General features: G+C 39.8%; 1 protein-coding gene across 1 annotated transcript in view; it reads left to right on the top strand.

Moving 5' to 3' along the window:
* Cltc (clathrin heavy chain) overlaps nucleotides 1-24,631 on the top strand; it is a 79,845-nt gene that overhangs the window by 53,818 nt on the left and 1,396 nt on the right. Inside the window, exons 16-31 of the mRNA XM_045158028.1 lie at nucleotides 1,477-1,619; nucleotides 3,387-3,621; nucleotides 7,143-7,265; nucleotides 9,157-9,302; nucleotides 9,703-9,886; nucleotides 10,053-10,245; nucleotides 12,217-12,374; nucleotides 12,888-13,052; nucleotides 13,149-13,256; nucleotides 13,341-13,508; nucleotides 13,637-13,786; nucleotides 13,870-14,001; nucleotides 14,114-14,224; nucleotides 15,303-15,473; nucleotides 16,876-17,097; nucleotides 21,704-21,779. Of these exons, the coding sequence (XP_045013963.1) occupies nucleotides 1,477-1,619; nucleotides 3,387-3,621; nucleotides 7,143-7,265; nucleotides 9,157-9,302; nucleotides 9,703-9,886; nucleotides 10,053-10,245; nucleotides 12,217-12,374; nucleotides 12,888-13,052; nucleotides 13,149-13,256; nucleotides 13,341-13,508; nucleotides 13,637-13,786; nucleotides 13,870-14,001; nucleotides 14,114-14,224; nucleotides 15,303-15,473; nucleotides 16,876-17,097; nucleotides 21,704-21,779 (2,485 nt within the window). The remainder of the gene's footprint in view (nucleotides 1-1,476; nucleotides 1,620-3,386; nucleotides 3,622-7,142; nucleotides 7,266-9,156; nucleotides 9,303-9,702; nucleotides 9,887-10,052; nucleotides 10,246-12,216; nucleotides 12,375-12,887; nucleotides 13,053-13,148; nucleotides 13,257-13,340; nucleotides 13,509-13,636; nucleotides 13,787-13,869; nucleotides 14,002-14,113; nucleotides 14,225-15,302; nucleotides 15,474-16,875; nucleotides 17,098-21,703; nucleotides 21,780-24,631) is intronic.

The following is a 24,631-nucleotide window of genomic DNA, read 5'->3' as shown; positions in this document are numbered from 1 at the left end:
TAACGTGTGTCCTGGGGAATCGAGCCTCGAACTGGGGTCCTTAGGCTTCACAGGCAAGCGCTTAACTGCTAAGGCATCTCTCTAGCCCCGAAGCTGTTGTTGTTTTTTTTTAAATACAGTCTTTCATAGTCACTCATAGTCATTCTTTGGTTGAACTTACTTTGTACTGGAGCATTAGAGTAATTCTTAGGTAACTAATTAACTAGACCAGCAAAGGAGAATATGGTAAAAATGCTTCCAATGCTTGTTAGAAGTCTTTATGTTGAACTTCCCTCTAAATTCCTTTGTCTGAGTGTTAATTTATACTCTACTTATTAATGATCTTAAAAACTAAGCGCATACCTTTAATCTCAGCACTTGGGAGGCAGAGGTAGTAGGATTGCTGTGAGTTCAAGGCCACTCTGAGACTACATAGTGAGTTCCGGGTCAGCCTGGGCTTGTGTGAAACCTCACCTCGGAAAAAAAAATAAAAACTCGGGCTGGAGAGATGGCTTAGCGGTTAAGCACTTGCCTGTGAGGCCTAAGCACTCTAGTTTGAGGCTTAATTCTCCAGGACCCACGTTAGCCAGATGCACAAGGGGTCACACGTCTGGAGTTCATTTGCAGTGGCTGGAGACCCTGTCTCTATCCATCTGCCTCTTTCTCCTTTTGTCTGTTGCTCTCAAATACATAACTAAAAATACCCCCTGCCAAAAAAAAACCTCAGTTTACCAAAGAGAACTGGGGGCACTGAGGAGATAGCTTAGGTGTTGAAAGTATATAAGCCCAGGCTGGCCTAGAGCTCACTGCGACCCTCCTACCTCTGCCTCCTGAGTACTGGGATTGAAGGTGTGTGACACCAGGCCTGACTAAACTTTTCTTTTGGTTTTTTGAGTTTAGGTTTTGCTGTAGCCCAGGCTGACCTGTAATTCACTCTGTATTCTTGGGGTGGCCTTGAACTCACATTGATCCTCCTACATCTGCCTTCCAAGTGATCTGTCCTATGTGGGTCCCAGGGGATCAAACCTGGGTCCTTGTGCTTTGCAGGCAAGCGCGTTAACCACTGAACCATCCCTCCTGCCCTAAAAATATATTTTTTATTTATTTGTGACCAGAGAGAGAGAGAATGGGCATGCCACGGCCCCTTGACACTACAAATGATCTCCAGGCACATGTGCCACTTTGTTGCATGTGACTTAGCATGAGTACTGGGGGAATCAAACTTGGTTCACCGGACTTTGCAAAGTACAAAGCTTGCCTTCCTGGGTTCAGTTTCCCAGCCACCTACGTAAAGCTGGACACAAAGCATGGCCCTTGCTTCTGGGCGTTTCTTTCCTACCACAAAAGACCCTGGCAGCCATATATTTATCACACAAACACACACCTCTAAATCAGTGAATGAATGAATGAATGAGTGAATGAATGAATGAATGAGAAATGGGTTCTAGGGTGTTAGTTTCGTTTGACTTAATAGAATGGCATTTTTTTTAATGATAGGTGAATCCAAGTCGACTTCCTGTGGTTATTGGAGGGCTACTTGATGTTGACTGCTCTGAAGATGTTATTAAAAACTTGATTCTTATTGTGAGAGGCCAGTTCTCTACTGATGAGCTTGTTGCTGAAGTTGAAAAAAGAAACAGGTACAGTACTGTTTTCATCTTCAAAACAGATAATCTTTTGTAGCATGGTAATGGTTAAAATGTGGTAGACCTGTTGACTCATTGTTATTCAACACACAGAGAGAAATTCCTTCAAGATAGCTCATTTAAAGATAATAACCTTAGCTGATAGAGTTGAACACAAATTTCCTTTAAAAAATATTTTACTTATTTAGTTGAGAGAAATAGAGAAAATGGGTGCACCAGGGCCTCTAGCCATTGCAGATGAACCCCAGACACATTTGCCACCTTGTGCATTTGGTTTATGAGGATACTGGATCCTTAAACTTTTCAGGCAAGCACCTTAACTGCTAAGCCATCTCTCCAGCCCCAATTTTCTTTCTTTCTTTCTCCCTTCCTTCCTTCCTTCCTCCCTCCCCCCTCCCTCCCTCTTTTCTTCCTCCCCCCTTCCCCCTCCCTCCCCCTCCCTCCCCCCTCCCTCCCTCCCCCCTCCCTCCCTCCCTCCCTCCCTTCTTTCTTTCTTTCTTTCTTTTTTGAGGCAGGTCCTCAATCTAACCTGGGCTGGACTGGCTTGGAACCCATGCTGTAGCCCAAGCTAGCCTTGAATTTAGTGATCCTTCTACGTCTCCCCCCTGAGTGCTGGAATTAAATGCATGCACCGTCACTCCTGGCTTAACTTTTTTCTTTTTTTAAATACATTTATTTATTTATTTGTGACCAGAGAGAGAGAATGAGCATACCAGGGCCTCTTGGCATTGCAGACGACCTCCAGACACATGTGCCATGTTGTTGCATATAGCTTGATTGTGGGCATGGGGAATTGAATGTGGTTGGGCAGGGTCTTTGGATGGCTTAGCAGTTAAGGTGCTTGCCTGCAAAGCCAAAGGACTCAGGTTCAAGTCCCCAGGATCCACATAAGCCAGATGCACAAGGTGGCACATGCATCTAGAATATGTTTGCAGTGGCTGGATGCCTTTGTGTGTCTATTCTCTCCCTCTTTTTCTCTCTCTGCCTTTTCCTCTCTCTCTCAAATTAATAACTAAAAATAAAAAATATATATGAGCTGTGCTTGATGGCACACACTTTTGATCCCAGCATTTGGGAGTTTAAGGGTAGGAGGATCATGAGTACAGAGTCAAGGGCTTCCTAGACTCTGTAGCAAGTTCAAGGCCAGCCTAGGCTACATGAAACCCTGTCACAAAAACTAAAAGAAGTATGTGTCTTTACCCTATAGGTACTGTTTGTAATAACCACCATTTGATTTCGATAGCCTTCTCTCTGCTGGTTTTAGCATTTCACTGTAAATCAGAGTTTTGATCATCACAGCCATCTAGATTTAATCCCTGGTGTGTACTAAGCTTAAATTACTTTCCATTTTTGCATAAATAATGTATATTAATTATGTGAAGTGCAAAAGGAACCTCAGGCAAGCAAGCTATTCTGTGTTATATACCGTAGTCCCATTTTAGGCCTGCTTTTTTTTCCCCCTAGATTAGTGTACAAAGAAGTTACAATTTAAGAATCTATAATCTGTCTTATACCCACAAATACATATCTTAACACAGATGAGTTTTGAAGAGTTAAAAACATATATTCTGTGTGAAGTCTTAGCCCATTCTGCAGTCTTTTCAGTGTTAGTTTCATTCACTGTTTGTAGTGTTATTGTTTAGAATTAAAAATAATGTTAAAAAAATTATAGACCATACAATACTTCTTACATAGTTAGCATGCCAATGTTTCACTGTTTATAACATAGTGTTGTGTTTGTTTTCATTTTGATTCTACTAGACTGAAACTGCTCTTGCCTTGGCTTGAAACCAGAATTCATGAGGGCTGTGAAGAACCTGCTACTCACAATGCATTAGCCAAAATCTACATTGACAGTAATAACAACCCAGAGAGATTTCTTCGTGAAAATCCCTATTATGACAGTCGTGTTGTTGGAAAGTATTGTGAGAAGAGAGATCCACATCTGGCCTGTGTTGCTTATGAACGTGGCCAGTGTGATCTGGAACTTATTAACGTGAGTACTGCTAGCTGAGTGCGTACAGACAGTACTATATTTTCTTTCTAAACTTTATTTGGAAATAATGGTAAATCCTAAAGTTCCAAATTAATGAGTTATTGATATACCTTTTATCCTGATTGCTCAACATTTAAACCCCCATAGTTTTTTTGTTTGTTTGTTTTTTTGCTTTCTCATCCATTGTCTTACATACTTGGACATAGAACTTTTTAACCATTGAAAATAGGTTGCATACCTCATGACCATATCATATTCTCTGGGTTCTATTTCCTAAGGTTAAAGATACCACTAGCTGATGACATCAATAAGATACTTTTCCCTCCACACTGGTGACTTGAGTTCAGTTAGGGTTGCTTCCAGGAGCATGGGTAAGGGGTAATTTGCAGGAGCATGGACAGCTTACTAGGGTATACACGACTGAACAAATGGCTCTGCTTTGCCCAGAATCCTCATGGAGGTATGGGGCCTTGTGAGCCCTTCCCCATAGGATACTTTTTTATTTATTAGAAAGAGACAGAGTATGTGAATAGGCACACCAGGGTCTGTAGCCACTGCAGATGGATTCCAAATGCATGTGCTACCATGTGCATCTGGCTTGCGGGGGTACTGGGGAAGGGAACATAGATTCCTTAGGCTATGCAGGCAACCACCTTAACCACTAAGCTATCTCTCCAGGTCCTAAATATGCTTTTAAATATATTTAAAAAAATTTTTTTTTCATTTTAATTTTTATTTATTTATTTGAGAGCAACAGACAGAGAAAGAGGCAGATAGAGAATGGGCACACCAGGGCCTCCAGCCACTGCAAACGAACTCCAGATGCGTGCGCCCCTTGTGCATCTGGCTAATGTGGGACCTGGGGAATCGAGCCTCGAATCGGGATCCTTAGGCTTCACAGGCAAGCGCGTAACCGCCAAGCCATCTCTCCAGCCCTAAATATATTTTTATTTATTAATTTGAGAGAGAGACATGCAGACAGAAAGTGAGTATAGGGCTGAGCATAGTGGCCTTTAATCCCAGCACTTGGGAGGCTGGGGTTGAAGGATCACCATGACTTAAGGCCACCCTGAGACTACAGAGTGAATTACAGGTCAGCCTGAGCTAGAGCAAGTCTCTACCTCAAAAAGCAAAAACAAATCAAAAAAAGTGAATATAGGTATGCTAAGGCCTCCTGCCATTGCAAATATACTCCAGATGCATGTGCCACTGGATTTATGTGGGTACTGAAAGGAGACCCTACATTCACTAAATGTTCCCACATACTGTTTCCCCCATAGTCCCTGACAATTGTCAAAGCATATTCACACCCTCTGGATTTGCCAGTTCTCTATATTTCATTTACATATAAGGTCTTTCTTCCCCATTTCATGCACAGTACTTAAGACTGAAGCCTGGACCTTACGCATGCTCAGCAAGCACTTCACCTGTGCTATATCCCCACCTCGCCCTCTTTCTAAAAATAAATAAGGCATTTCTCCTTTTGAGTTGTTCTTGTTCTCTATGATTTGATTTATTTTATATATTTTCCCATCAGAATACTGTTTAAGTGATGCTTAGCTAATGCTATTGTATCTAAAAGTATGGAGTGTCCTTTTTTGTTCTTCCCAAGGTAAGGTCTTACTTTAGCCCAGGCAGATCTGGGATTCACTATGTCATCTCAGGGTATCCTCGAACTCATGGTGGTCCTCCTACTTCTGCCTCCCAACTGCTGGGATTAAAGGTATACACCACCACACCTGGCTTTTTCTTTTTTGAGGTAAGCACAATGCATCACTGTGTGTCTGGCTTATGTGGGACCTAGAGAGCTGAACATGAGTCCTTAGGCTTCACTGGCAGGTGCCTTAACTACTAAGCCATCTCTTCAGCCCTGGTGTCTGTTTTTATTAGACTGTACCATCTTTCCATTGGACAATTATTGTTTTTATAAGCAGACACTTAAAATCATGCAAATACCCTTTTGCTCCTCCCAATTATCATCTGTTAGTTCTCACTTGATTGCAATAAGTTCTAGCATGTTCTTCATATTTATCAGTTGTATGGGTATAGCCCAGAGATGTAAAGTACTTGCCTAGCAGGTGGAAGGTTTTGGGTGCGATCCTGAACAACAGCAACAACAAAAAAATCTGCCATATTTTGCATGTGGTACTGTTAGATTGCTAGACTCATAGATTCTTGTATTGTCCTATGGATTATAGTCCATTTCATTTCTGTTGATGTTCAGAGCTATTTCAATCTGGCTCCTGTGTCTTTTAGTTCATAAGTATTTTCTGAACAATTCCTATTTTCTGATACATTAGGCACATTTTGTACTGTCCCCACTCCTAGAATTGCTCATTTCTCTAGGTAACCTTGACCACTTTTAGTAAGGGTGATAATAGAAATCAAGGTCTAGGGTATATTTGCTTCTAAAATCTTATAGTGAGTGAGTGGTCATAGCTAAGACATAAATCCATATTTATATACATATATTTTTAAAAAATTTTTTGGTTCATTTTTTATTTATTTATTTGAGAGCGACAGACATAGAGAGAAAGACATAGAGAGAAAGAGGGAAAGAGAGAGAATGGGCGCGCCAGGGCTTCCAGCCACTGCAAACGAACTCCAGACGCGTTGCGCCCCCCTGTGCATCTGGCTAACGTGGGACCTGGGGAACCGAGCCTTGAACCGGGGTCCTTAGGCTTCACAGGCAAGCGCTTAACCACTAAGCCATCTCTCCAGGCCTATATTTATATATTTATACATATAAATATGTATATTAATATATACATACATAATATCTCAAAAAGTAAGCATGTACCAATAGTTAAGAAGACACTTTGAAAAGAATGCTGTGAAGGAGGGCTATATTATATTATAGTATACTCTCTAGAACTTAAAGTACTGATGCTTGATTGAACATGTGAATGTAAACTGAGCATGGTGGCACATGCCTATACTCTCAGCACTTGGAAGGAGGATGAGGAGTTCCAAGCCCACTTGAGTTGTATGACACCCTGACTCAAAATATGGAGGAATAAAACAAAAATAGATCCAACATCAAGGTGCTCATTAAAAGTCTCCAAAACCAGGCATGGTGGCAACATGCCTTTAATTCCAGCACTTGGGAGGCAGAGGTAGGAGGATCATAATGAGTTCCAAGCCACTCTGAGACTACATAGTAAATTCCAGGTCAGCCTAGGTTAGTATAAGACCTTAATCTCAAAAATAAGCAAGTAAAATAAAAGTCTCCAAAAATCATAACTCTTTTTCTGTTGATTGAATTTCAGTGACAATTTTGAGTGTGGCATGCTCAAGATTCTATATAGAAATGAGAGATATATTTTTTTGTAAACCAACAAAAAGTATTAAATAATTAATTGGGGGCAGTGATGATGGAAAAGAGGATGCCAACATATGATGTATCCATATGAAATATGTTGTTATTATAAATAAAATAAATAACTGCAAATAATAATTTTAATGTCATTTTATAAAAGTGTTTACATTTGTCCTGAAATTAATTTTTCTATTTCAATTAGGTTTGCAATGAAAATTCCCTCTTCAAAAGTCTTTCTCGCTATTTGGTACGTCGAAAGGATCCAGAATTGTGGGGTAGCGTGCTACTGGAGAGCAATCCATACAGAAGACCGTTAATTGACCAGGTAAAATGGGCAGATGTGTTGTTTGACTTCTTTTGAACTATGAATAAAATCTTTCCTCTCATCATATACTCAAATGGATTATGTTTAACTCAGAGAAATCAATAAGAGGTATGACTGTTAACATTATAATATACAACAGAGTTAAGCACATTGGACATTTTACATATAATAAAGAAAATGAAATGTCTAGAAAAACAAAAAAATCTGTCATCATAGTTAAAAGAAAAATAAGCATTAAGCAAATTAAACCTTATATGTTAATATTAATTAGTATCTGAGACATGACTAAATTTATTGAAAACATTAAAACAATTAGCAAAATGATGAGGATGGATAATAGCAAATGCAAAAAAATCCAAGTGAAAGGCTGGTGTATGCTGATTATACCAGCATTTGTGAGTTTGAGATGAGAGGAACATCAGTTTGAATGAAGCCACTTTAGACTACATATGTAACAAGACCTTGTCCCAAATTATTGTTGTTGTTGTTTGTTTTGTTTTTTAAATTTTTTATTTATTTGACAGAGGGAGAGAGAAACAGGCAGATAGAGAGAGAGAATGGGCATGCACCACTTTGTGCATCTGGCTTATGTAGGTCCTGGGGAATCAAACCTGGGTCCTTTGGCTTCCTAAGCAAGTGCCTTAACCGCTAAACCATCTCTCCAGTGCTGTTTTGTTTTTTGAGGTAGGGTTTCACTGTATCCCAGTCTGACCTGGAATTCATTCTGTAGTCTCAGGCTGGCCTTGAACTCACAGCGATTCTCCCACCTCCACCTCCCAAGTGCTGGGATTAAAGGAGGAAGCCACCACATCTGGCTTGAATTTCTTTTATTTATTTATTTATTTGAGAGAGAGAAAGAGGCGGGGATGGGGGGGAGATGGAGCCTCGAACTGGGGCCCGTAGGCTTCACAGGCAAGTGCTTAACCACTAAGCCATCCCTCCAGCCCCTTAAATTTTTTTTGATGGAGGGATGGCTTAGCAGTTCAGTTGTTTGTTTGCAAAGCCAAAGGACCAAGGTTCGATTCCCCTGGACCACATAAGCCAGATGCGCAAGGTGGCGTGTGCATCTGAAGTTTGCTTGCAGCGGCTGGAGGCCCTGGAGTGCCCATTCTCTCCCTCTGTCTGTTTGCCTCTTTCTCTCTCTGTTGTTCTCATATAAATAAACAGTAGAGAGCTGGGCGTAGTGGTGCACGCCTTTAATCCTAGCACTAGGGAGGCTGAGGTAGGAGGATCGCTGTGAGTTTGAGGCCACCCTGAGACTACATAGTGAATTCCAGGTTAGCCTCAGCTAGAGTGAGACCCTACCTTGAAAAATAAAACAACAATAACAAAAAATTTAAGAACCATTATAACAACCACTTATATGTAGGACTTTAAAAATGTTTTAAAATTCATATGCTAGTTAATTAGCTAGACTTAACATTACACACTTGGACTTTTGTGGGGGGAGGGCCGTTTCAAGGTAGAGTCTTGCTTTAACCCAGGCTGACCTGGAATTCACTATGTAGTGTCAGACTAGCCTTGAACTCACAGCAATTCTTGTACTTCTGCCTATCAAATAAATAAATATATATATCTTTTTAAAATTCTTTTGATGGACATGTGACTATAATAAAGAATAAATTAAAAGTAGAAGGTTTTCATTCCTTTTGTAGGAAACATTTCCAATGTCCATTCCCAAGTAGAGAAAAAACTTTCCAGAAAATGTTGTCATTGCTGCATATGGGCACATGTATATTTGAGTACAATAATCTATGGTAAATTTTGAAGTTTTTTTTTCCCCCCCCCTATTTAATGTTTGTAATGGGAAGGAAGCTAACTTATTCTTAGTAGGTAATATCTTTTTAGAAATACTTGGCTTTTCTGTGACCATTTTGTGTATCTTTTGTAGGTTGTACAAACAGCTTTGTCTGAGACTCAGGACCCTGAAGAAGTGTCAGTAACTGTCAAGGCTTTTATGACTGCAGACCTTCCCAATGAGCTCATTGAACTGCTAGAGAAAATTGTCTTGGATAACTCTGTATTCAGTGAACACAGGTATGCTGTCAGAAGGTTATTTCTACTCAGTCTTTCATCATAGCCTGTCTCTTTAGAGAAGGAACAAAACACAAAGATTAGAGGAAGTTTTCTGAATTCTTTTTTATTTATTTATTTATTTATTTTTTGAGGTAGGGTTTCACTGTAGCCCAGGCTGACTTAGAATTAGCTATGTAGTCTCAGGGTGACCTCGGACTCACAGTGATCCTCCTACCTCTACCTCTGCTGGGATTAAAGGTGTATACCACCATGCCCGGCTAAGTTTTCTGAATTCTTATTCCTCTAGTACTTCTTTCCCTCTCACCCATTATCCCGAGACAAAAACCCAATAGTGACAGCAATTATTCTTTACATGTGATAGCTTTTCAAATACTTGAATTAAATGTCTTGTTTTCTAAAGGAATCTGCAAAACCTCCTCATTCTCACTGCAATTAAGGCTGACCGAACACGTGTTATGGAGTATATTAATCGTCTGGATAATTATGATGCCCCAGATATAGCCAATATTGCCATCAGCAATGAGCTGTTTGAAGAAGCATTTGCTATTTTCCGGAAGTTTGATGTCAATACTTCAGCAGTGCAAGTAAATTCAGATTACATAAATTAAGTTACTGGCTGTAATGCCTTCTCTTGGTTTAAAGTGTGATTGTCCTGTGAGGGTGGCATGGAGTGCTATAACAATAGAAGAATAAAATGCTAACAAGTATGATCCATTTTACTGTAATCATAATTGAAAAATGGTTGCCTAGGTCTTGATTGAGCATATTGGAAACTTGGATCGGGCATATGAATTTGCGGAACGCTGCAATGAACCTGCTGTTTGGAGTCAACTTGCAAAAGCCCAGTTGCAAAAAGGAATGGTAAAAGAAGCCATTGATTCTTACATAAAAGCAGATGATCCTTCATCCTACATGGAAGTTGTTCAGGCTGCCAACACTAGTGGTATGACTTCTTACCTTGATGTGTTTAAGACTTCAGAACATTACTGAGCTAGTGCCTAGTGTGGTGGCTCATGGCTATAGACTGAGTTCCAGGTCTGCCTGGGCTAGAGAGAGAACCTGCCTCAAAACAAACAAAAAGATTAGAATGTATGTATATGTATTTTGAGCAGAGGTTGAATGCTGTGATGGTTACTTGTGAAAACTTTAGTCCACCATATTTAGTCCAGCTAATAACAGGCTGCATTTTGTGAATTTATAAGGTCCATGGGGAAGATTAATTTTCTCTTTGCAAGTTTCACAAAATTCTGGTTGGGCTCTGATTATATAATTTTAAGGGAAAAGAAATTAACATGTTGATCAGTAATATAGATGTTTAATAGAATATTTATAATTTATATGTAGTGCATGTTTATATTTGCTGTTTTATTTATTTAGTTAGTTAGTTTCTCTAGGTAGGGTCTAACTCTAGCTCAGGCCAACCTGGAATTCACTATGTAATCTCAGAAACAGACGCGCTGTCAAACCGAAACTGAACTAGAAACAGACCTCTGTTTGAAATCTCCAAACAGAGCCAGAGAGGATCAAAGGCAGCCCCCTCAATCTCTCATCCAGGGGAATTAATGCTGTGTCCAGCTTCCTTCTTGGACCCAGAAAAGCACAAAAAAACAGAAAAAATGTAAAACAAAAAGAGTGGAGCCAGGTATGGTGTCGCACGCCTTTAATCCCAGCACTCGAGAGGCAGAGGTAGGAAGATCACCATGAGTTCAAGGCCACCTGAGAATGCAAAGTGAATTCTCGGTTAGCCTGGGCTAGAGTGAAACCCCACCTCGAAAAACCAAAAAGAAAAAACAGAACAGTGGATAAAGCACCTCCAGAGGTTTCTTTCCCAATAAAGGAGGGCCCAGCAGTCCTAGGCAGAAGTTCCCTGTCAATGGCTTGCTACCAGCTCCAAAACCAGGAACATATAGATGGAAGGAGATACGGTTCTTGGGCCGAGATTAGGGGTCCCTCCCCGGTTCAGTCAACTCTGGTCGCCCCAGAGTCAGGGAGGTCTTGAAATGTGGATCCCAGATGATCCCCCAGTATGTTATGGGGTCCGGTGTTGCACAAGTAAGACCATTGACTCATGGAATGCGAGGCGAAGTTTTACTGGGGTAAAAAGAAAGAAAAAGAAGATAGCTAGTGTCCCAGGTCTGCATCCCAGAGTTCAGGACTCAAGATGGAGCTCACTGTGGTCTCAGGGTGGCCTTGAACTCACGGTGATCCTCCTACCTCTGCCTCCCAAGTGCTGGGATTAAAGGCGTGCTCCACCATGCCTGGCTTTAAATTTTATTTTATTTAACTTATTTGAGAGAGAGAGAGACAGATATAGAAGATGGATGTGCCAGGGCCTCTAGCACTGCAAATGAATTCCAGATGCATGTACCACCTTGTGCATCTGGCTTACATGGGTACTGGGGAATTAAACCTGAATCCCTAAGCTTCACAGGATTTAGCCACTCAGGCATCTCTCAAGCCCTACATCTGCTATTTTCTGTGTTTCTTTGAAGTGGAAATTCGGGCCTAGGAATCTAACTTAGTTGGTTAGTGTGCTTGCCTAGTGTTTACAAAATCCTGGGTTCAGTCTCCTGCATAGCATAAACCAGGTGCAGTGACTGTCATGCCCACAATTGGGGGTGAATGCAGGAAGAACGGAAGTTCAGCAGCATCCTCCAGTACAGCTTGAGCAATATAAAACCTTGTCTAAAAAAATGGAAAGGTAAAATTTTAAATAATGGAAAGGAAGTTAAGCCAGGTGTGGTGGTATAAATTTGACATTTCAGCATTCAGAAGCTTGAGGCAGGATGTCAGTTTCAAAACCATCCTGTTTCAGAAAGGGGGATAGAGGTCTAATAGCACATGTTACTTATTTGGTGGAAAAAAATAAAGTAGGGTTCTAGTGTCTGGACTTATTTTTTCTTTTTCTGTCTAGGAAATTGGGAAGAACTGGTGAAGTACTTGCAGATGGCCCGTAAGAAGGCTCGAGAGTCCTATGTGGAGACAGAGTTGATATTTGCACTGGCTAAAACAAACCGCCTTGCAGAGTTAGAAGAGTTCATCAATGGGCCAAATAATGCTCATATTCAGCAAGTAAGTTTCCTGTTTAGATTTTTAAAAATATATTTATTTATTTACTTATTTGAGAGAGAGAGAGAATGGGTGCACCAGGGCTTCTTGCCACTGTAAACGAATTCCAGATGCATGCACCACCTTCTGCATCTGTCTTATGTGGGTCCTGGGGAATCAAGCTTTGAACCAGGCTCCTTAGGCTTCACAGGCAGGCACTTACTTCTTTCCAGCCCCTGTTTAGATTTTTTTAAAGCAGTGTAAAAATCAATAGTTGAGCAACTTTATTGACAATAGAATCAACACACTATAACTAAGGATTTGAGTTGTTCCTCAAGAGATGTGTGTTGTTTGTGCTTCTTGGAGACAGTAGTCTCTGTGTGTAGATCAGACTAGCCTCCATCTTGTGGTCCTCTTGCTTAAGTCTTTGAGTGCTAGACTTCAGGCATGTAGCTGTCTTCTTCAGTAGTGAGTTTGGAAGCAGGTTGCACTAAAGCCAGTGTCTCACTGAAAATGGATTACCTTTTCCCCCCCCAGGTTGGTGACCGTTGTTATGATGAAAAAATGTATGATGCAGCTAAGTTGTTATACAACAATGTTTCTAATTTTGGACGTTTGGCATCTACCCTTGTTCACCTTGGTGAATATCAGTTAGCTGTTGATGGTGCCAGGAAAGCTAATAGTACTCGGACATGGAAAGAGGTAATCTGAATTAAGATTGTCTTTGAAAAGTCCATTTATACTAACAAGTTTAAATGTTTACATTGGAATTTAAATATTGAAAAACTTTTATTCTAGGTCTGCTTTGCCTGTGTAGATGGGGAGGAGTTCCGTCTTGCTCAGATATGTGGGCTTCATATTGTAGTACATGCAGATGAATTAGAAGAACTTATCAACTATTATCAGGTAATGAACACAAATCTTTTTATATAAACTGAGAGTCTTTGCCACAGGTATTCTTATCTTTAATTGTGTATTTCTCTTCTTTAGGATCGTGGATATTTTGAAGAACTCATAATCATGTTGGAGGGAGCATTGGGACTTGAGCGAGCTCATATGGGAATGTTTACTGAATTAGCTATTCTGTATTCTAAATATAAGCCACAGAAAATGAGGGAACACCTGGAGCTGTTTTGGTCTAGAGTGAATATTCCTAAGGTAACCAAGCTTTGCCATTGTGACCCAACCCATATCTAAAAGTAATACATTAAGATGCCTTTTCTTGCTTGGGCTGTTAGCTGAAATCAGAGACCCATATCTAAAGCACTCCAGTGTCTTTTGTGCAGGTGCTAAGAGCTGCAGAACAAGCTCATCTTTGGGCAGAACTGGTGTTTTTGTATGATAAGTATGAAGAATTTGATAACGCCATCATTACCATGATGACTCATCCAGCTGATGCGTGGAAAGAAGGGCTGTTCAAAGATATCATTACTAAGGTATGTGTCTCAGAGAAGGATTTTAGAAGGAATGTTCATTAGGCAAGAACTCTGACTTGGTATATGGATTCTTCTCATTTTAGATTGCCAATATGGAACTGTATTACAGATCAATACAGTTCTATTTAGAATACAAGCCTCTGCTGTTAAATGATCTGCTGATGGTGCTGTCTCCACGGTTGGATCACACTCGTGCAGTCAATTATTTCAGCAAGGTAATTATTTTCAATCTCAACTTCATAGTGAAGAATTAAGACATTAGGATAGTTATTGTCACTAGGAATTCAACTATATGCTACATTTGTAACAACTCTTTTTGTTTTGAAGGTTAAACAGCTACCACTGGTGAAACCATACTTACGCTCAGTTCAGAACCACAACAACAAGTCTGTGAATGAGTCACTGAATAACCTCTTTATTATAGAAGAAGATTATCAGGTAACCTTTTCAATTCTTGCATATATTTCAAAATTCGCATTATGATTAGGCATAAAATTTATTTGCTGTTAACTGTACTTAACTGTTCATTGCTTTTCTTGTCTAATGTCTTACTGGTATTGTCTCAATAAATTTACTCCTGTGAAGGATTTCACATAAACAAAAATAGTCAGGGCTCAGCCCTTTCTTTTATCGTCAGTCTGATTAGGAATCAATCTCTCTTCCCCCCCTCCCCACCCCTAAGATAAGAGTCTCATTCTACTCCAGGCTGACCCAGAACTTACCTAACCCAAGCTGGTCATAAGCTCATGGTACTCCTCCTACCTCAGCCTTCTCCAGTGCTGAGATTAAATGTGTGTTACAATCTCTTTGTAGCTCAGGCTTGTCTTCAACTCACAGTCCTGCCTAGGCCTCCTAAGTGCTCAGATTATAGTCCTTGACATATCAGGTAGGTGAAGTGTGATTTTTCTTACAGGCTAAGAATCTACAGTGATCTCAGTGATCTCAAATATTTTACTGAATTATATCTGAAGTTTGCTTAGAGCATAATTTCTTGCTGTCCCAATCATATATTCATCCAGCATCATAATCATTGAAGTTAGTCTTGCTACTTGAAGAAAATGGCACCTTGATAAAATTTTACAATGCGGGCTGGAGAGATGGCTTAGCGGTTAAGCACTTGACTGTGAAGCCTAAGGACACCAGTTCGAGGCTCGATTTCCCAGCACCCACATTAGCCAGATGCACACAGGGGCGCACATGTCTGGAGTTTGTTTGCAGTAGCTGGAAGCCCTGGTGTGCCCATTCTCTCTCTCTCCCTGCCACTTTCTCTGTCTGTCTGTTGGTCACAAATAAATAAATAAAAATTTAAAAAAATTTTACAGTACATTTGAAGACTTTATTCTTCTAAAATCAGATTGAAGAAACTTAATGCTGGATCACCTATTACAGCTGTTGTAGTTTGATGCCTAAATTTAGATTGTTGTTTCCTGTTACCATTGAATGACTCCATAATAAAGAAGTGTGGAACAGAAATATTAAACTAAAGGTACTAACTTGACTTTTGAATTTTTTTAAGGCTCTACGAACATCAATAGATGCTTATGACAACTTTGACAACATTTCACTTGCTCAGCGTTTGGAAAAACATGAACTCATTGAATTCAGAAGAATTGCTGCTTATCTCTTTAAAGGCAACAATCGCTGGAAACAGAGTGTGGAACTGTGCAAGAAAGATCGCCTTTACAAGGTTGATAGAGTTGGGGCGGGCCTGTTCAACCATCTCTAAGGAAATATCCTCATAGTATTAGTTTTATGAATATGACAGTTGGATTTATAGACCCCCCGTTTGAAGAGAGGGCTTGTAAGTCAATGAATTTCTTGTTTAGGGACTGCCTTCATGGGTTGGGTTAGGTTTTCTCTCTCCCCCCCTTCCCCGTCTCCTCTCTCTCTGGGGTGTGTGTGTGTGTGTGTGTGTGTGTGTGTGTGTGTGTGTGTGTGTGTGTGTGTGTGTTTTGAGGTAGGGTCTCACTTTAGCCCAGGTTGACCTAGAATTCACTGTCGTCTCAGGCTGGCCTTGATTGGCAGCTATCCTCCTACCTCTACCTCCTGAGTGCTGGGATGTACACTACTATGCCTGGCCATACCTCTTTCTCTCTCTCAAAAAATTTTATTTGTGTTTACTTGAGAGAGAGAAAGAGGTAAAGAGAGAGAATGGACACCCCAGGTCTCTAGCCACTGCAAACAAACTACAGACACATGTACCACCTAGTGCATCTGGCTTTACATGCATGGGCACTGAGGAATCGAACACAGGTCTTTAGGCATTGCAAGCAAGAACTATAACTATAACCATTTAGCCATCTCTCCATCCCACCCCCCTCTTTTTTGGGGGGGTAAAGGTAGGATCTCACTCTAGTGCAGGCTGACCTGGAATTCACTGTGTGGTCTCATGGTGGCCTTGAACTCATGGTCCTCCTATCTGTGCCTTCCAAGTGCTGGGATTAACAGTGTGTGTCACCACACCTGGCTAAAATCTATTTATTTATTTGCAAGCAGAAAGAGATAGAGAATGGGCACGCCAGGGCCTCTAGCTGCTGCAAATGAACTTCAGATGCTTGTGCCACTTGGTGCATCTGGCTTTATATGTGTACTGGGGATTTGAACCCAGGTCGTTAGGCTTTGCAGGTGAACACCTTAACTGCTGTGCCATCTCTCCAGCCTCATATCTCTCTTTTATTTATTTATTTTTAACTATTATTTATTTGAGAGAAAATCAGATAGAATGGGGTGCCATCTCTCTAGCCCCCATACCTCTCTTTAAACAGAGCTTTTACTTTTCATTCTGTGTGTGTGAGAGAGAGAGTGAGTGAGTGAGGTAAGGTCTCAGTATAGCCCAGGCTGACCTGGAATTCACCAGTCTTAGGCTGGCCTTGAAGTCAAGGTGATCCTCCTACCTCTGCTTCCGAGTGCTAGGATTAAAGAAAGGTGTGTACCACCACACCTGGCTTTCTTCAGAATTTTTAAGTTAAATTCCTTTTCTCTTTCCTCTTACAAACCCAGCTGTAAGTTTTCTAAAATTCCATACTATTGGGTTTACCAGTTATGCATGCTTGAGTTAATGATTGACCCTCATTTTTTCCTTTGAATAGGATGCAATGCAGTATGCCTCTGAATCCAAAGACACTGAATTGGCTGAAGAACTTCTACAGTGGTTTTTGCAGGAAGAAAAGAGAGAGTGCTTTGGTGCTTGTCTCTTTACCTGTTATGATCTTTTAAGGCCTGATGTTGTCCTGGAAACTGCCTGGAGGCACAATATCATGGATTTTGCCATGCCCTATTTCATCCAGGTCATGAAAGAATATTTGACCAAGGTAATGACTCATTAAGTGTATTCAGAATTAACAATCTTGAGGATATGTAAAATTCTACGTGCATTCTTTTCGAATATTTTTTTCTCTAGTAGAAGTCATTTAGTTAACTATAAGGTGTTCCTATTCTATAAAAGATCATTGATTAGAAGAGAACTCAAAGTTCATCATTGTACATTTCTTAGAGTTAATAGTACTCTGTAATAGTAATCTCAATATTTTGTGAAGTATTTTAAATAGCATCTTAAAAATTCCTATAACTTAGAATTTTCATTAATAGTTAAATAGATTCCTTTTTATTTAGTTGGCCCTGACTTCATGTCATCATCTGTTTCCCATGAGGAAGTTGTATGTGTATTAACATCCTGCTAATCTTCACAGTTTCTTTGTAGACTAATCTCTAATTTTAAAATGTCATAGGTTAATAATAACCATGTTTTCTAAAAACACCTTAGACAAGCTAGGGGTACAATCACTTTATAGAATTCACTGTTCATCTTAGCCTCCCTTTCTGATGATAGAATTATTTTTTACTCACCTTATCCTCAGTTACTAGCTTTCTGCCTAGAACATTTTCAATTATTTCAAAAGATCTAGTTTTATTTTGATCTCTTCATATGTCTAAGTAAAGGGGAATTAGCACTGTTCACCCCCAGTATACTGAGTTTTTCCTTAGGATACCACATAATTAGATGCAGTTGTGATCAGTTAAAATTTTTAAAGGATTAACAACTTTATATGTAAATTCAATGTAAGAGAAAAAAACAGTTAGCTAAAGATGAGAGAAGCTTCTTTTCTTATGCATAATAGACCTTTTGAGACTTGGCTCTAAGCTGCTGTTAACCTAAGTGCTGTAAATTCTACTAGCCATTAAGCTGCTTTCTCTCACACTGACTTAGCATAAATTCTTCTGCAGTAAGCTCTGAAGTTTATAAACCAATTCTAAATTTTGCTTCCAGTATGCCCTTTATTTTCACTTCTCTCTTACCTTTTTTAGTGGTTAGATGTTTCTCACCTAAACCTTTGTTGCTGATTCTACCTTTTTATGCTCAATATGGAATTTGATTTTTTTCTAAGCTGCACCTTCTGAATTCCTTTGCAGGTTGATGCAATAAAGGAAAAGGTGAAAGTTGATTCTTTTCCATCTTTAAGTCTGGAGGACTAAGTCTAAGGAATTTGCATGATTTTTTTTCCTTCCTTTTCTACACTGCTGCTGCTGCTTTCCCCCCAATAAATTTTCACTAAAGCCTCTGCAAGTCCCTTGAAACATAACTATAATAGAGCTGTAGGACATTAGTAGATGTTTGCTACTAATCGGCTAATAGGCTTTAGGAAGGGCAGGAGGCTAATCAGTAGTTGGTTCACAGTCTCTCTTTAATATATGATTAAAAACTGAGCATGGTGAGTTTTGATATTAATTCCAAACTATCAGAAAATTACTTTTCCCTGGGATTATAGTAGGACTTCCTTAATATTTGAAATCAATTAAAACACCGTCTGATTTTATTTTGTGAGCTTGCCTGACAGTTGTTGAATTTATCTATGTACGTACATGCCCTAAGAGGCTTTTGAAGTTTTGTGGGGAGGGGTTGGCTGTTTTTTGGGGGGGGTGGGGATTTGGTATTGAAGGACTGTGATCCAGTTTCTGATCTCTTGATTCTTACTAATTTTTTTGCTGAAAGTAGATACAAGAGATACTAGCTGCTTCCGAAGAGACTTTCCTCATGTTTCTCCAGGTGTCCAGTTCTTATGGTGCTTGTCCATTTTTAAGAGAAGCCCAAAACCCTTTCAATCATGAGAGCCAAGCTTGCTATAATTGTTGCTAAGCAACGTGGATTATTTATAACAAAGCAACATTACTATCTTACTTTTGTAATAAGGCACATCTTTGAAACTACCTGAAATTTGCTATTTTACTAATCATTTGGCTTGTCCAAGAATGCCAAATTTAAGCACAATTTGGTTGCTGCTTTCTTCACTGGCTTGTCTCTATCCCAGTATAAATGAAACAAGTTCATATCTGGTGTTAAATTATGGCTAGAAGAGGGTGGGAAAGTAAAGGATTGTTGACAATTCTAAATGAATTGGGTGGGGCCAATGCCTTGGAATTTTATTGAATGAAATTGGAGCCAGCACTGGAACTTAGGGCAAACCTGAGTAAGATGCATTGTGTGTGAGACCCTTCAGCAGCTAGTAAGCAGGGCAGTTAGAAAGCGTGTGTGTGAAAAACAGGTAATTGAACTGCAGTGTTATGCGTTGTTTTAAATGAAGCATGTACAAGTCATTGCAAATACATCATACTACTCTGAAACTTAGAGCATTGCTGTGGGCTGTGTGTGTTTCTTGAGAGCCTGTATAGCACCAGTCATCTTCAGATCTCACTTTTTGCTTCAGTACTTTTGCCTTTTTTTCATGCACACATACACAAAAATAACTGACTGCATGTTAACTTTTCCTCTGCAGCATATTGCAGTCCTCGTGGAAAAGCCTTTTACATTTAAGTAAATTTCCAATAGTATAGATGTAACTGAATTCAGTGACATGCCTGTGTATAATTTTTAAATCCAAGCAAGGATCAGAAACTTTTCTTACAGCTCTTAACAAAAGCTTGTGTACATAACAGCCTTCTATATTTTTCTTTTTTGAACAATCTAAATTGGGGTAGTGGAAACAAAAATTGGATGTTGCTATGCCAGAGGCTGTCCCATTCTATAGAAACATCAAGGCTTTACGTAGACTGACGCGATTCCTCTGGGATGGTTTACTTCTTCCCGTACCCACCCTGTCTGTGCCCGTGGCTGTGCATTATGAGAATGCTAGCTCTTCTAAGTCACCCATATACTTCTGCAGAAGACTCTGTTCAGTATCTGATTCAGACATTAACTTTCGACCATGTTTGTTCACTTTAAATTCTTTTCCTCCAAAGTCTGGAAATGTATTTTGCAGTAATGAGGCTTTTTGGTTATTTCACTTTTCTTCTTTTTCTTCTTTTTTTAGAGTTATTGATGTGCAGGCATCCATGTATTTTTCTGTATAACCTCAGTAGGTCACTCTTAGATACTAGCTACGTTAGCAAGCAACACCTGACCTTTGATGGCACATACATGCTTTAAATTCCAGAGATAAATAACTTTTGTTGTGAATTTGGAGGCCAAACAGTCGGTATTTTAGATGATATTAGTGTAGCATGTTGCATGATCATGTAGGCTATAAAATAAGATACTGGATAAAAGCAAACTAACCCATTTTTCTTGGGTAGACAAACAAGTTTTTTCAAATTTTCAATTCCTTATCAAATTAAGATGGATTAGACCCATGTTGTATTTAACATGGAATAATTTGATGTTGTCCTAACTGTATTTACCTATGTGTACATTCAAAAGGCACTATTCTAATAATTCCAATAAATTCATTTTTTAAAAAAAAACATTTTTAAAGCCCAAATTTTATAAACTGCTCACTGAAGTCTACATGTTTGTTTTTGTTATGAATGAATTTTTTCTATTTGCCTTTTGAAGAGGATGCAGTGGCCATTCTTAAAAGGTTCTTCCCTACACTTCTCCCCTTAAACTCTCTTAAATCTTGGAAACAACATGCATATAACAAAGGTGTGAAATTTAGTTTGAGAATAAGGATAGATCAATTATAAGGTTTTAGCTCAGATGCCAACTTTTAAATACAGTTTAAAATACAAATAGAATGTCAGAGACAAAGGAAGTTATATGGTCTAGAAGATTCTATAATGCCAGGGTCCTTTTGTTACTTTCATTGATTGCGTTATTACAGAATCAAATTATGTTGGCCCTAGAAGGAACTTTGAAGAATATTTCATTCAGCCTTGTCATTTCTTACAGAGAAGGAGAATTTGAGGGCTAAACTCCCCCCACTAAACCAGTTAACAGGATCTTGCCTTTCCTGGGCTTCTATATAATTATTTCTAATACTGACCACTTTGACTTAGTGTAGCTAGCATACAATATCCATTTACTTTAGCTTAATTAAAAGCCAAATTTTTCAAAGAAGTTGGGGCCATGTAGCATTCAAATTTGCAGCCTGACTTGATAAAAAAAAATTGAATATGGAGCCACTTTTGAGACATAGGTGTCAGTCTGTTGTAAACCATTGTGAGCAGACATTGTGCATAATTGGCAAAAAAAAAAAAAAACGCACAAAAAAAACATTTATTCTGCACAAGTGGTTGTTCAGCCACTAGACTCACTTCACTTTTTTGTACACTATTCCTCCAGGAGGGAAGTCTTGTTGGTGCACGAGTTCATCATTATCTCTGATTGGGTGTAAACGTCATTTGAAAAAGTGGTTCCTTGTCTCCCTTCCTCAGGCTGCATCCTAGCATGCTCAGTTTTAGCCTGGCGTGAGCTTTTATGGCCTTTATAAATCCCTTCTTCCTGAGGGTTTATAATGACATTGCTAAAAACCACCTTGACTGAAGTATGAACATTGCCATTGAATTTGAAGGGTCTGAGGATGTCTTTTCCTGTCTATTTTATTTTGACAGAATTTCACATACTAAGGCTTTTCCACTTTCTGCCATACGCCTAAGTTTATAGCACTTGCAAGGTTCTAATTAACATGGTTTCTTTTTCTGTAGGTGGATAAACTGGATGCTTCAGAGTCACTGAGAAAAGAAGAAGAACAAGCTACAGAGACCCAGCCCATTGTTTATGGTAATCTGCTTTTTAAATATCTTACTTTTATTTCTTTGAGAGAGGGAAAGAGGCACAGAGAGAGAGAACGGGTGCGCCAGGGCCTCCAGCCACTGCAAATGAACTCCAGACACATGTGCCTCCTTGTGCATCTGACTTACATGGGTCCTAGGGAATCAAACCTGGGTCCTTTGGCTTTGCAGACAAGTGCCTTAACTGCTAAGCCATCTCTTCAGCCCTACTTTTTAAAAAATATATTTGTTATTTATTTGAGAAAGAGACAGATAGAATAGTGTGTCGGGGCCTCTAGGCACTGTAAACAAACTCCAGACACACATGTGCCACCTTGTGCATCTGGCTTTACGTGGGTCCTGGGGAATTAAACCTAGGTCCTTAGGCTTTGCAGGCAAGTGCCTTAAACCACTGAACCATCTCTCTAGTTTGGTGATCTGTTTTTTTTCCCCCTGAGGTAGGGACTCATTCTACCTGGAATTCACTATGTAGTCTCAGGGTGGCCTCAAACTCAAGGTGGTCCTCCTACCTCTGCCTCCCCAGTGCTGGGATTAAAGGCGTGTGCAACCATGCCTGGCTCGGTCATCTTTTAACTTCAAAGAAATACATTAGATAAACAATTCTTTCAAGATTCTACTTGTTGGTTTGCTTGTTAGCTTTCTTGCTTTGTTTGTTTTGTCTTTGGAGGTATGGTCTCTTTCTAGCCCAAACTGACCTGGAATTCAGTCTGTAGCCCAAGCTGGCCTGGAATTCATGGAAATCCTCCTCCTATCTGTGTGTTGGGATTAAAGGTGTCTGCCACCACACCTGGTTTTAAAGTATATTTACTTACTTATGAAGGAGAGAGTACGTTTATGGGTGTGCTGGGCCTCTTGCTGCTGCAAACAACATCCAAAAGCATGTGCCACATTGTATATGGCTTTACATAGGTCCTAGTGAATTGAACTAGGGATGGCAGGCTTTGCAAGCAAGCACCTTTAACTGCTGAGCCATCTGCCCAGCTCCTAGAGGCTCTACTTGTATTAGGGTTCTCTAGAGGAACAGAACCAACAGAATGAATGTAAATTATAAAGGGGTTTTATTAGGTTGGCTTGCAGGTGGGCTAAGCACTCCAACAATAGCTGTCTGAAGGCTGGAGAGAAGGAAAACCTAGTAGCTGTCCAGCCCACAAGACTGGACGGGGTGTTTTAGTAGTCTGGCACTGCAGGCCTTGATTCTTCACTGGGAGAACATCTAGGTTCCAGTGTCCACAAAGGGTAACAGCACCAGGGTAGATGCATAAATCATCTGTAGCGCAGGCGGTGAAAAGCACTATGTCCTCCTGGAACCATGGAAGGGTTGCCCACTCTAGAGGAAGGACTTATACCCTCCATTAGTCCTTCCTTAGAAAAACCCTAACAGATCTACCCAAGAGATGTGTCTCTTCCTTGAACCTAATCTGATCATATTGACAGTGGAATATAACCATCACACTACTTAAATAGGAAACACAAGCTTCTCAAGAGCAAAAGGTTTGCTGAATTAATGTTTTCCCTTGAGGACAGCCTTAAAATAAGCATTGGCATTATTCATTATAGTAATATTAACCATGAAAAGATAAAAAAAAACTATTAATATGAGGAATATATTTAAAAAACACTCATTTAAGCCATGTGTGGTGGCTCATGCCTATAATCCCAGCACTGGAGAGGCTGAGGTAGGAGAATCACCATGAGTTTGAGGCCAGCCGGGAGCTACAGAGTTCCAGGTCAGCCTGGGCTATAGTGAAACCCTACTTCTGGGTAGGTAACTTGGGGGAGGGTGGGGGTTTTCAGAAGAGCTGAGAATATGCCCAAGCTGTGTGCTTTGCCTAAATAATGCATTCTAATTTTAAATTCTAACTGGGGCAGAGAATGGGGTAGAATTTCCATTTAAGAACTTTTCAGAGATAAGACTTTCAAGTTTTTTATATTTTTTACTTAAGACAGTTTAATTTCGTTTTACACTTGTCTGGCTAGATCACTTTTGCATTTCACATAGTAAATTTGAAGAGTACACATGAAAAATTCTATGGCAAGGTGTTCTTTGGAGGGAACTATAAAATTTGACCATTATATCTCAGGCTGCTAAGGAAAATTGTAATATTTAAACATGTTATGACACTATTTTTTTTCTCCTTTTTAACTGCAGGCAAAGTGCTTGGGGCGTTTAGGGTATAGGAAAGTGATGATAAAGTTAGAAAAGGGAGCCTTATGATGGATTCTTAGAGTTGTTGCATGGGATTTGAGATAGGAAACCGTAGAAACAAAAACAAGGTGGATATAGTAATTTTGGAAGTAGCCACTGAACTGAGCCTTTATGGTACTTTATAGGTGATTCAAATAAGCTTGGGAGCTGAGGAGATGCTTGGTGATTAAAGGTGCTTGTTTGTAAAGCCTGACATCTTGGGTTTGAAGCCAGATGCCCAAAGTAATGTATGCTTCTGGAGCCTTTGCAGTGAGAGGTTCTTGTGTGCCCGCTCAAATTCATAGTCTCTCTCTTTCTCTGTAAATAAATAAATTTTCTTTTCTCAGTAGGTGCCATGGCATATGCCTTTAATGCCAGCACTCTGGAGACCAAGTTAGGAGGTTGTATTAGGAGTCACTAGAATAAATTGTGTTAAAAGGGAATTTATTTTAGTTTACTGTAGCCCAATAGCAGTTGCAGGCCAAGAAATCAAGGAACCCGGAAGCTGCTTAGTCCACTCTGAAATGCAGCAAGCAGCTCTGGCAGCCAAGTGGAAGGAAGGGGCTTTCATCCAGAGCTTCCTTATATAAAGTCCCCCTCTGAGAGGGGCCACCTGTTCTGGGCTTACTCTGGGGCAAAGACTTTCTTCTTCAGTT

Source organism: Jaculus jaculus, chromosome 9, assembly GCF_020740685.1.
Source record: "Jaculus jaculus isolate mJacJac1 chromosome 9, mJacJac1.mat.Y.cur, whole genome shotgun sequence".
NCBI lineage: Eukaryota > Metazoa > Chordata > Mammalia > Rodentia > Dipodidae > Jaculus > Jaculus jaculus.
This window is presented reverse-complemented; position numbering and strand designations above follow the sequence as displayed.